Raw genomic sequence first — 13538 nt, forward strand, 5'->3', positions numbered from 1 at the left:
CCATTTGCATTCTTGACAGCTTGTTCCACCTGCAACCCAACCTTCTGTGATTCATGCACAAGCACTCCCGAGTCCTCCTTCACAGCAACATACTGCAGTCTTTTACCATTTAAATGATAATTTGCTCTTCCTTTTTTCCTTCCAAAGTGGATGACCTCGCATTTCCCAACATTGTACTCCACCTGCCAGACCCTTGCCCATTCACTTAACCTATCCATATCTCTCCGCAGACTCTGCACAATCTGCTTTTTCACTTAGATACGTTTGGTCCCCTCTTCCAGTTTTATGCTCCCCTGCCCTGATAAACCTGTGATTATCCACCGTACCAATGCCTTTCATCACTTTATAAACCTCCACAGGTGATGCCTCAACCTACTATGCTCCAGAGGGTACAGCTTGCAGTCCCAGGGGAAACAACCCAAATGTGCCCCATAAACAGGGTCCAAACCTGGATGTGATCAACAGCAGCAATAACTGCAGAACCAGTTCCTGCAGTCACTTGTGAACTCACCGCTGGCTCAGCAGCTGCAGTGTTTAAATGCCTCACATACGTACTGCATATTTAACCTTTCATATGCTATACGACCGTGTAAATCCCTTCCCGCACTCAGAGCAGATACAAGGCCTCTCCCCGGTGTGAAAGGACTTCTGAGGCAGCAATCTGGATGACTGGGAGACCCCCCCCCCCCATACTAAGAGTAGTTGAAAGAACTCCCCTTGCTGTGAACTTGCTGGTGAGCCAGCAGTTTAGATGACTGGGTGAACCCCTTGCCACACTCGGAGCAGGTGAATAGTCCTTTCCGAGTGTGAATTTGCTGGTGTATTAGTAGACTGTACGACTGAGTGAATCCCTTCCCGCACTCGGAGCAGATGAACGGCCTCTCCCCGGTGTGAATTTGCTGGTGTATCAGTAGGTTGTATGACTGAGTGAATCCCTTCCCGCACTCGGAGCAGATGAACGGCCTCTCCACAGTGTGAATTTGTTGGTGCAGCAGAAGCTCATGTGACTGAGAGAATCCCTTCCCGCACTCGGAGCAGATGTGCGGCCTCTCCCCGGTGTGAATTCGTTGGTGCGCCTTAAGATTGTACGACCGAGTAAACCCCTTCCCGCACTCGGAGCAGGTGAATGGCCTCTCCCTGGTGTGAATTAGTTGGTGCCTCAGGAGCTCAGATGGCCGAATAAACCCCTTCCTGCACTCGGAGCAGTTGAAAGACTTCTCTGCAGAGTGCACCCGCTGATGAGCCAGCAATTTGGACAAATAAGTGAATTTCTTCCCACACTCGGAGCAGTTGAAGGAACTCTCCCTGGTGTGAACCAGCTGGTGAGCCAGCAGGTTAGACGACTGGGTGAATCCTTTCCCACACTCGGAGCAAGTGAACAGTCTCTTCCCAGTGTGAATTTGCTGGTGTATCAGTAGGTTGTACGACTGAGCGAATCCCTTCCCACACTCAGAGCAGGTGAACGGCCTCTCCCCTGTGTGAGTATGCTGGTGCCTTACCAGGACAGATGACTGAGTGAATCCCTTCCCGCACTCGGAGCAGATGTATGGCCTCTCCCCAGTGTGAATTCGTTGGTGCATCTGAAGGTCATATGATCGAGTGAAACCCTTCCCGCACTCGGAGCAGGCGAAGGGCTTCTCCCCGGTGTGAATTTGTTGGTGCCTCAGAAGGACAGAAGACTGAGAGAACCCCTTCCCACACTCGGAGCAGGTAAAGGGTTTCTCCCTGGTGTGAACTTGTTGGTGCATCTGAAGGTTGTATGAACAAGTGAGCTGCTTCCTGCACTCGGAGCAGGTGAATGGCCTCTCCCCAGTGTGAACCTGCTGGTGAGACAATAGGCTGGATTTCTGGGTGAATCCCTTCCCGCATCCAAGAGCGGGTGAACAGTCTCTTCCGAGTGTGAATTTGCTAGTCTATCAGTAGTGAATCCCTTCCCGCACTTGGATAAGTCAACAGTCTCTCCCTGCTGTTAACCTGCTGGTTGTATTAGTAGGCTGGACGACTGAGCGAACCCCTTGTCCCACTAACAGCAGATGAAAGGCTGCTCTCTAGCGTGGACTGGTATCACCAAGTGGGATGGGGCAAGTGTACCCTTTCCTGCATGCAGAGCAGCTTTTCCCTGGTGTGAATTTGCTGGTGCCTCTGAGTGACTCTTCATGCACCTGAGGCAGGGTGTCAATGTTTCCCCGGGACCTCAGTGGTCAGTCAGTAAAAAGATGACCGAATTAATTACTTTCCTCAAATGGAAACAAGGGAAAGAAGATTTGAATATTCTCAGGGAAATGGATCAAGTTTATCTCAGTCAAAAGAATGAATGTTTCACTGGTGCAAAAACAAGGATGTGGTGAACACGTTCCCAGTCACAGATCAGGTGAGCTCACCTCCCCCAGCGTGTCACACACGGTCTCTCGTTGCAGTGGCTGTTCCTTTCCCAATCCGCACTGGAGTGATCACTGCCCGCTCCTTCACAGGCTGGAAGAGGTTACTCGGCTTCTCTGCAGATTGGCTCCTGACCTCACATCAGTGGTTTCTCCCCTCTCCGCTGTAGACAGTGTGTCTTTCCCCAGCTGTGTCACGGTCGGTGCCCTGCAACAGCCCTCACTGCCTGGGGTCTGAAGAGAAACAAACCAGCGTCTCTCCCTCCACGCTCACAGGCCGATGATATTCAGGTGCTGGGGAGCTGAGTGGGGTGTAGATCGGATGTGATATTCCGTCTGAGATACCCAGTCGCAATTCCTCCACCTTTGATGTCCTGTAAAAAGATACAAAAATCATCGATAAGTACAGGGTAGTGACTCAGAACAGATCACTTTAATCTCCTGGGTCGGCTGTGACTCAGTTGCTGGCTCTCTGACTGACACTGTAATTATAACATTAAAGAGAGGTTTGGATAGGTACATTGATGAGAGGGGTAGGGAGGGCTATGGTCCAGGTATGGGTAGATGGACAGCTGACAAGGACTAGATGGGCTGAAGGTCCTGTTGCTGTACTGTATGATTATCCTGCCTCTGGGTCAGGATCGTGGGTGGGGGGGTGGGGGGACAGAGAGAGGCTTGTGTCCAATTCCAGAGACTTCAGCACAAGACTGGGCAGAGAGGTCAATTAGTTCACATTCAGACCACAGATCACTGCATAAAGATTAGAAATCCCTCGACATAAGCTTTTGAAATTCTCTGTTGAGATCGCAATGGAGATGGAGTTATTGAATATATTCACAAGTGATAACAAAGCACTTTTGGGCTGCACAGGAGCCGGGGAATGGACTTCTGCACTGCGAGGTCCTATGTGAAAAACCAGCTTGATGGTGAATCAGGGATCTTTTAATCATTGGAGAAACACCATAACTAGCCAGGACATGAGGCAGAAATGTCTGGCTCCCAAACACCATCCTGGGCTAACAGCGCTCTAATGCCCTAGATGGTGTGATTGCCCCGTTTAATTTGGTGCAATGAGGTTTTGCCCTTCCTCCTGTTCCACAGGCACCTCACAGCTGACACACTGTTATAACACAGACGATAGACAATAGGTGCAGAAGTAGACCATTCGGCCCTTCGAGCCTGCACCACCATTCTGAGATCATGGCTGATCATCTACTATCAATACCCGGTTCCTGCCTTGTCCCCATATCCCTTGATTCCCCTATTCATAAGATACCTATCTAGCTCCTTCTTGAAAGCATCCGGAGAATTGGCCTCCACTACCTTCCGAGGCAGTGCATTCCAGACCCCCACAACTCTCTGGAGAAAAAGTTTTTCCTTAACTCTGTCCTAAATGACCTACCCCTTATTCTCAAACCATGCCCTCTGGTACTGGACTCTCCCAGCATCTGGAACATATTTCCTGCCTCTATCTTGTACAATCCCTTAATAATCTTATATGATTCAATCAGATCCCCTCTCAATCTCCTTAATTCCAGCGTGTACAAGCCCAGTCTCTCTAACCTCTCTGCGTAAGACAGACCTGACATCCCAGGAATTAACCTTGTGAATTTACGCTGCACTTCCTCTACAGCCAGGATGTCCTTCCTTAACCCTGGAGACCAAAAGTGTACACAATACTCCAGGTGTGGTCTCACCAGGGCCCTGTACAAATGCAGGAGGATTTCCTTGCTCTTGTACTCAATTCCCTTTGTAATAAAGGGCAACATTCCATTAGCCTTCTTCACTGCCTGCTGCACTTGCTCATTCACCTTCAGTGACTAATGAACAAGGACTCATAGATCTCTTTGTATTTCTCCCTTACCTAACTCTACACCGTTCAGATAATAATCTGCCTTCCTGTTCTTACTCCCAAAGTGGATAACCTCAGACTTATTCACATTAAACTTCATCTGCCAAGTATCTGCCCACTCACCCAGCCTATCCAAGTCACCCTGAATTCTCCTAACATCCTCATCACATGTCACACTGCCACCCAGCTTAGTATCATCAGCAAACTTGCTGATGTTATTCTCAATGCCTTCATCTAAATCGTTGATGTAAATTGTAAACAGCTGTGGTCCCAATACTGAGCCCTGTGGCACCCCACTAGTCACCACCTGCCATTCCGAGAAACACCCATTCACCGTTACCCTTTGCTTTCTATCTGCCAACCAGTTTTCTATCCATGTCAATATCTTCCCCCCAATGCCATGAGCTCTGATTTTACCCACCAATCTCCTATGTGGGACCTTAGCAAATGCTTTCTGAAAATCAAGGTACACTACATCCACTGGATCTCCCTTGTCTAACTTCCTGGTTACATCCTCGAAAAACTCCAATAGATTAGTCAAGCATGATTTACCCTTGGTAAATCCATGCTGGCTTGGCCCGATCTTATCATTGCTATCTAGATATGCCACTATTTCATCTTTAATAATGGACTCTAGCATCTTCCCCACTACTGATGTTAGGCTGACGGGTCGATATTCTCTGTTTTCTCCCTCCCTCCTTTCTTAAAAAGTGGGATAACATTAGCCATTCTCCAATCCTCAGGAACTGATCCTGAATCTAAGGAACATTGGAAAGTGATTACCAATGTATCTGCAATTTCCAGGGCCACCTCCTTTAGTACCCTAGGATGCAGACCATCTGGACCTGGGGATTTGTCAGCCTTCAGTCCCATCAGTCTACTCATCACCGTTTCCTTCCTAATGTCAATCTGTTTCATTTCCTCTGTTACCCTATGTTATCCATACATCTGGGAGATTGCTTGTGTCTTCCTTAGTGAAGACAGATCTAAAGTACTTATTAAATTCTTCTGCCATTTCTCTGTTTCCCATAACAATTTCACCCAATTCATTCTTCAAGGGCCCAACATTGTTCTTAACTATCTTCTTTCTCTTCACATACCTAAATAAGCTTTTGCTATCCTCCTTTATATTCCTGGCTAGCTTGCGTTCGTACCTCATTTTTTCTCCCCGTATTGCCTTTTTAGTTAAGTTCTGTTGTTCCTTAAAAATTTCCCAATCATTTGTCCTCCCACTCACCTTAGCTCTGTCATACTTCCTTTTTTTTAATGCTATGCAATCTCTGACTTCCTTTGTCAACCACTGTGGCCCCTTTCCCCCCTTTGAATCCTTCCTTCTCCGGGGGATGAACTGATTTTGCACCTTGTGCATTATTCCCAAGAATACCTGCCATTGCTGTTCCACTGTCTTTTCTGCTAGGATATCCATCCAGTTAACTTTGGCCAGCTCCTCCCTCATGGCTCCATAGTCTCCTTTGTTCAACTGCAACACTGACACCTGCGATCTGCCCTTATCCTTCTCAAATTGCAGATAAAAACTTATATTATGGTCATTACCTCCTAATGGCTCCTTTACTTCAAGATCGCTTATCAAATCCTGTTCATTGCACAACACTAAATCCAGAATAGCCTTGTCCCTGGTCGGCTCTCGTACAAGCTGTTCCAAGAATGCATCCCGTTGGCACTCTACAAACTCCCTATCCTGTGGTCCAGCACCAACCTGAATCTCCCAGTTCACCTGCATGTTGAAATCCCCCATAACTACTGCGACATCACCTTTGCCACATGCCAATGTTCACTCCCTATTCAACTTGCACCCAATAGCCATGCTACTGTTTGGTGGCCTGTAGACAACACCCATTGGAGTCCTTTTGTCCTTACTGTTCCTCAGTTCTATCCACACAGACTCTACTTCTCCTGATCCTATGTCCCCCCTTGCAAAGGACTGAATCTCATTCCTCACAAACAGGGCCACCCCACCCCCCTGCCCACATTTCTGTTCCTACGATAGCACGTATACCCTTGTACATTCATTTCCCAGGTCTGATCTCCTTGCAGCCCTGTTTCCATTATCCCAACAACATCATAGTTACCCATTTGCACCTGAGCTTCAAGCTCATCTGCCTTATTTCGGATACTTTGTGCATTCAGATATAGAATTTTCAGCCCATTTCTCCTCTCTCTGTTTAAATCGCTACCTATTGTGCTTAACCCAGCTCCTCGAACTCCCATCGGGCTATATGCCCCTTGAATTTTGTTGTCCTCCCTAAATTTACTTATTCTTTCTGCACATTTAACTCCATGTTCCGTCAGACAATCCCTCTGTACATGTGTCCTCCTTATCACTTGTTCCGCCTCACCTTTCTCTACTGCACACTTAATATTCCGGAACTGTGTAGTCCCCACCCGTCCTTTATTCTTCATCCCGCTATCCTCTCTCGCATTCTGGATCCCTGCCCCCTGCAAATTTAGTTTAAACCCCCCCCCCCCAAGAAGCACTAGCAAACTTCCCTGCAAGATTGTTAGTACCGCTCCAGTTCAGGTGTAAACCGTCCTGTCGGATCAGATCCCACCTTCCCTGGAACAAAGCCCAATTATCTAAAAATCTGAAGCCCTCCCTCCTGCACCATCCTCTCAGCCACATATTATTCTGTATATGTTCCTTGCCTCACAAGCACGTGGCACAGGTAGCAATACTGAGATTGTTACCCTGGAGGTCCTGCCCTTCAGCTTTGCACCTAACTCCCTGAACTCACTACGCAGGACCCCCTCACTCATCCTACCCACGTCATTGGTCCCTACATGGACCACAACATCTGGGTTCTTGCCCTCCCTCTCGAGAATAACCTGCACCCGGTCTGAGATGTCCTGGACCCCGGCACCAGGGAGGCAACATACCATCTGAGACTCCCAATCTTCCCCACAAAATCTCCTATCAGAGAAGCAAGGACATGATGCCAAGCGGCTATATTTCATTCAGAGATTTGGTTTGTTACCAGAGGCGCTAGCAAATTTCTACAGATGTACCACAGAGAGCATACCAACTGGTTCCTTCATCATCTGGTATAGAGGGACCACTGTACAGGATTAGGAAAAACTGCAGAAGGTCGTAAACTCAGCCACCACCATTGAGGGCATCTTCATAAGGTAATGCCTCAGAAAAGAGCTATCCATCATGAAGGACCCTCACCACCTCTTCTCATTGCCACCATCAGGGGCACAGGAGCCTGTAGAGACACTCAATGCTGAGGGAAAGCTCCCTTCCCACTGCCATCAAGGTTCTTAATGGACAACGAACACATGAACAATTTTTCATTTTTGCTCTCATTGTTATACATTTCTGATTGTAATATATAGTTTATTTTATGCATTGCACAAAACAAGAAGTTTCTTGACATACGTCAGTAATTACAAACCTGATTCTTAAGTCTTTACCCATCATTACTGGGCATCACCTCATCCATCAGGAAGGACATTGAGGGATCCGTGAGATTGCAGTACAACTGTAATGCTACGGGAATCATTATTATCTGGAGTGACTGGAGCAGTCAGTGAGATTCTCCATCGTGCCGGGACTGAATAGAGATGTCCAAATCGATGAGTTTGTTTTAGACGAGATTGGGAGAACAACAGAAGGGGCAGTGTGATATTTATCCCTTTACCTCTGATTTCTTCCTTCGATGCATCTTCCCTGAACTGACCCCATTTCTTTTGGTTCCCTCAACATGCAGTATAGAACAGTACAGCAGATGAAGAGGCCCTTCGGCCCACCATGTCTGTGCTGACCGTGATGCTGATCCAAACTAGTCCCGTCCACTTGCACAGAACCCATCTGACCCCATTCCCTTCCTTTCACGCATCTGTCTAAACGTTCCAATTGTATATGCTTCCCACCACTTCCCCTGACAGCCCATTCCAGGTACCTTAACATCTATTGATCTCTGTCTTAAATGTACTCAGGGACTCAACCTCGAGGGCCGTCCGGGGTGGATCTTACCGCAGGCTGGGATGGAGACCACACTCATATGCAATATTCCAGAACCCATCTCACCAGGATCTAATCAGCCAATGATGAGACAGCACTGCAGTTCATAAAAGCACGCAGACATGGTCACGGAGTTCAGTGGTTGTTCAGAGCAAACATCAGAATGGGGAAGAAAAGTGATCCAGTGACTTTGATTGTGGAATGATTCGTGGTGCCCACGGTATATCAGCAAGTGGTGATCTGTTGGGAATTTCACATGCAGTCTCTAGAGTTTACAGAGAATGGTGCGAAAAATCTACTGAACAGTAGTTCTATAGGCAAAAGTGCCTTGTTAATGAGCGGTAGAAGAGAGTAGCCAGACTTGTTCAAGCTGACGGGAAGGCAATGGTAACTGAAATAGCCATGTGTTGCAATAGTGGTGCACAGAAAAGCATTATTGAATGCACAACACATCAGACTTTGCAGCAGTGGGCTACAGCAGCAGAAGGTCACAAACATATACTTGGTGGTCACGTTATTAGGTTCAGGAGGTGGCTAATAAAATGGCCACTGAGTGTAACTGGAGCATTATGTATTTAAATTATTTTGTAATACCTTCTGTCATCTTAATCACATATTCACTTTCAGTAACTCGTGTACAAAGCTCCCAGATCTCTCTGAACACCCTCACTTCTGAATCTGTAGTCATTCACAAAGTAGTCCACTGCTCTGTTTATTTCACTGAATTGGATGGGCTCACTTAGAGCCAGTCAGACTTCTTCATGTGATATTTCATTTGCCTTGCTGTCAACCACCAGGGGTAGCATGTCTGGTGAAGGGGGTTATCAGGTCCACTTTGGGGCAGGTCTCTCACCTCTGGTCCTCACTGGACACTCAGATCTCAGCTGTGGCTCCAAATTATTGTTTGCATGGGATAGTGGCCACATCGGGGGGTACACTGCTTCGATAGGCAGGCTGAACCACGGGGGTGGCTAATAGGCCTCGTACCCCAGTGGAATAAGGACATTCCTATCCCAGCATGCAAAGTCAGCCTCAGAAACTAGGCAGATGAAATCCAATGGTCAGGAAGGCATTCTGCAACACTCTGTGTATATCGAAGGGCATAATGAGGCACAGATGATGTCATGGTCATCCACTGTAACCAAGGAAGACCCCAATTGTGACAATTACTCATCCCACTGGACCAGGTCAAGAGAGTGCAATTGCCCCAGTGCAACAGCTTTTCAACTTTTAAAAACTCCTATACAGGTTTCACTGTCATCAGACAGGGAAGCCAACCAGCCAATCAATCATTCTCACCCAGTTCTGCACCAGCACTGAATATGGATACAAGACACTTGGCCCCAACTCATTGATCATGGCTTGCGACCCCTATATCAATCCTTAAGCTTCCTAACATAGAAATAACCTTTATTCCTAATCTTTTGATCTATTTCTATTTCGCGATCATCATTTTCTTCCCATAACTCAATGTTAGGATCATAGAGATATAGCACAGAAAAAGGCCCCTTTACCCAATTACATGTTAACTAGATACACTTTTTCTTTATTTACTAGCAGTGTAACTGAGTTCCTCTTTATCCGGTCTGAGTTCCAGCTGCAGCCGCTGGGTGCTGAGATTTGGGTATGGAGAGCTCGGCAGGGTCTCAAAGCCTCGCCACCAACTCACAAATTGTTTGCCCGCGCACTGGGCTTTGTGGAATCAATGGCCGCCTCGTTACCCACAATGCCAAGCACGACAGCAAGCGCCATTTCGTTCGCTTCGGGTCGGCCATGGGGACTCGGGGCCGATACTCCCCAGGCGGGCGCTGGGAGCCGGGGGTAAGGAGGGTTTAACATTACCGCGGAGGCTCGCAGTGATTGAGGCGCCCGTACCGGTTCTTTCCCCCGTTGGGGCGGCCCTTTAACGTTGATAACCCCGTGGCGGGCGCTGTGCTTCAAACCACCGCTGAACTCCTGCCTGGACCGAACCGTACGATTGGTGGCGTCACAGCTGACGTCGTGCGCATGCGTTCTGAATTCCTGGGAATGCTCCGCCTGTCACCAGTTTCCTCGCTGCTTTATTGTCACAGAATCAGGTTTATTATCACCGGCATGAAATTTGTTAACTTAGTAGCAGCAGATCAATGCAATACATAACATGAAATGAATGAATAATAAATAAATATATGTATATCAAATAGATTTAAATCGTGCAAAAACAAATAATATATATTTTTAAAGATGAGGTAGTATTCAGGGGTTCAGTGTCCATTTGGGAATGGGATGGCAGAGGGGAAAAAGCTGTTCCTGAATCTCAAACACGAGGAAATCTGCAGATGCTGGAAATTCAAACAACACACACGAAATGCTGGTGGAACGCAGCAGGTCAGGCAGTAGATGCTGCCTGGCCTGCCATGTTCACCAGCATTTTGTGTGTGTCCTGAATCTCATGCCCCTTCGAGCTCTCCCAAAGCCATTCTTCAACTCCTTCCTGGCTATCTTGTAATTCTCTAGAACCTGGCTGATCCTCGCTTGCTAAACCTTAAGAAAGTTTCTTTCTTCCTTTTGACCGAATTTTCCACGTCTTGTCAACCATCGTTCCTTCACCTAACCCTGTCTCAGTAGTTTCATATGGCATGGCCCGGGAGGGGCAGATGCGTGTCTGTCCGCTCGGGAGACGGGCCATCTCGTCCACAGCCGTTCCAACCTCCGCCAGGCATCTCGTCCACAGCCGTTCCAACCTGGGTGACCCAGAGTTGGCATCACCTGACGACGCCCACAAGCCTTCACACGGTGCCAGTGTGTTGATACACGACGGTTTCAAATTCGTGCAAGTACACATCATGCACAACTTCCCAGAACACACCCTACAGTCCGGAAAACTCATCAATAACTCTACCCGCTGAGGAGAATGGAGAGAGTTGGGCCCCTCAAAACTCTCCGTGTGTGAAAACGTACCTCTAATATCCCCCCTTTCCTTCAATAACCTTAAAATGATGCCCTTACCCCCCCCCATCCCCCATATTAGCCATTTTCATCCTGGGGAAAAGTCTCCTGCTGTCCACTTATGGTGTAACTCTGCACATGGACAGTGTTTTCTGTGTATTCACGCTCAGACCGCAATCCCACCGAACATGCGAGACAGGTGGTGTGTCGATCTACATTGACGTCTACTTCGAGATCCCTTAATCATTCTGAAACCAGATTAAAAAGTTCCTGGACTCTGTGCCATCAGATTTCCGAGCTGGACAGAAGGGACAAATCTTAGACTGAGTATCGCCCAGGTGTGAAGGGCCATGGCCGTTGTGTTATTTCAGCTCTGGTCATGGGGAAAGACGACAAGAAATAGCAACAGAATTGGCTCATTCAGCCTGTCAAGTCTGCTGCACCGTTCAATCATGGCTGACTTCTTTTCCCACCCAATCCCATTTTCCTGCCTTCTCCCCATCACCTTTGACGGCTTTACTGATCAAGAACCTGTCAGCCTCCGCTTTAGATATAGCCAATGACTTGGTCTCACAGCCAGCTGTCCCCTCTAACTATCGTATCATTTGCAAACTTGGTCACAAAGCAATCAATTCCTTCATCCAAATCGTTGACATAGAAACAGTCCCAGCACCAGTCCCTGCAACATGTACTAGTCACTAGCAGCCAACCAAATAGGCCTCTTTTATTCCCACTCTTTGCCTGCAGCCAGTTAGACAGCCTTCTATCCATGCTAGTATCTTTCCTGTAATTCCTTCTGCTCTTATCTAGTTATGCAGCCTCACGTCCAATATCCACTCTCACTTCTTTTGCTCTTTATATATCTGAAAAATACTAGTATCTTCTTTTCTGTTATTGGCTAGCTTACTTTCATATTTCATCTTTTCTTATGGCTTTTTAATTGCCTTCTGTTGGTTTTTAAAAGCTTCCCAATCATCCTACTTATATGTGCTCTCTTTTCCTTTTATGCTGTCTTTGTTTCCCCTTGTCAACCACGGGTGCCTCATCCTCCCCTTAGAATACTTCTTCATCTTTGGGATGCATCTATCTTGCACCTTCTGATTTGCCTGTAGGGACTCCTGCCATTGCTGTTCTGCCATCATCCCCAAAAGTGTCCCCTTCCTCTCTCTGGCTCCTCTCTCATGCCTCTGTAATGCCCTTTACTGCACTGTATACTGATAGATGTAACTGAAGATACCATATTATGATCACTACCTCCTAAGGGCTCTTTTACCTTAAACTCCTTAATCAAATCTGGTTCATTATACAATTACCAATCCAGAATCGGCTTTCCCATAGTGGGCTCAATCACAAGCTATACTAAACAGCCATCTCGTAGGCATTCTACAAATTAACCTCTCCAGGGATCCAGCACCAACCTGATTTTCCCAATTTACCTCAATATTTAATTAAGTCATGACTATAATAACATTGTCCTTATTACATGCCTTTTCTATCTACCATTGTAATTTATATCCCACGTACTGTTCAGAAGGCTAATATATAACTCTTGTTGGGGTCTTTTTACCCATGCAGTTTCCTGGCTTTGCCCACAAGGATTTTGCACCTTCTTATCCCATGTCACCTCTTTCTAAAGATTTTATTTTTTTTTCACCAACGTATGTTACCAGGGTTGAAATGGTTGCCACAAGAGGACACAGGTTTAAGGTGCTTGGGAGGAGGTACAGAGGAGATGTCAGGGGTAAGTTTTCCACTCAGAGAGTGGTGAGTGTGTGGAATGGGCTGCCGACAACGGTGGTGGAGGCGGATACAATAGGGTCTTTTAAGAGACGTTTGGATAGGTACATGGAGCTTAGTAAAATAGAGGCCTATAGGTAAGCCAAGTGACATCTAAGGTAGGGACATGTTTGATACAACGTAGTGGGCCTGTATTGTGCTGTAGGTTTTCTATGTTCTACATTCTATGCAGCCACACCAGCCCATCAGCCTACCTGCCTGTCTTTTGGATAGAATGTTCTTCCTTAAATGTTAAGCTCCCAACCATGATCTTTCAGCCACGACTCAGTGATCAGAATCAGACAGACTTTATTGATCCTGAGGGAAACTGGGTTTCGTTACTGTTGCACCAACCAAGAATAGTGTAGAAATATAGCAATATAAAACCATAAATAATTAAATAATAATAAGTAAATAATGCCAAGTGGAAATTAGTCCAGGACTGGCCTATTGGCGCAGGGTGTCTGACACTCCGAGGGAGGAGTTATAAAGTTTGATGGCCACAGGCTGGAATGACTTCCTATGACGCTCACTGTTACATCTGGGTGGAATGAGTCTCTGGCTGAATGTACTCCTGTGCCTAACCAGTACATTATGGAGTGGATGGGAGTCATTGTCCAAG

At 46.9% G+C, this 13538-nt stretch overlaps 1 protein-coding gene across 1 annotated transcript; it reads right to left on the reverse strand.

Annotated features, from left to right (window-relative positions):
* Positions 1 to 678: 678 nt before the first annotated feature.
* On the reverse strand, positions 679 to 10221 carry LOC132381620 (zinc finger protein 432-like). Its single transcript, XM_059951148.1, has 2 exons — positions 10088 to 10221; positions 679 to 2752 (listed from the first exon to the last, which is right to left on the reverse strand). The coding sequence occupies exon 2, from the start codon at positions 1746 to 1748 to the stop codon at positions 693 to 695; it is 1056 nt and encodes a 351-aa protein (XP_059807131.1). The 5' UTR covers positions 1749 to 2752; positions 10088 to 10221; the 3' UTR covers positions 679 to 692.
* Positions 10222 to 13538: the final 3317 nt, after the last annotated feature.

Source organism: Hypanus sabinus, chromosome 26 (genome assembly GCF_030144855.1).
Source record: "Hypanus sabinus isolate sHypSab1 chromosome 26, sHypSab1.hap1, whole genome shotgun sequence".
Lineage (NCBI taxonomy): Eukaryota > Metazoa > Chordata > Chondrichthyes > Myliobatiformes > Dasyatidae > Hypanus > Hypanus sabinus.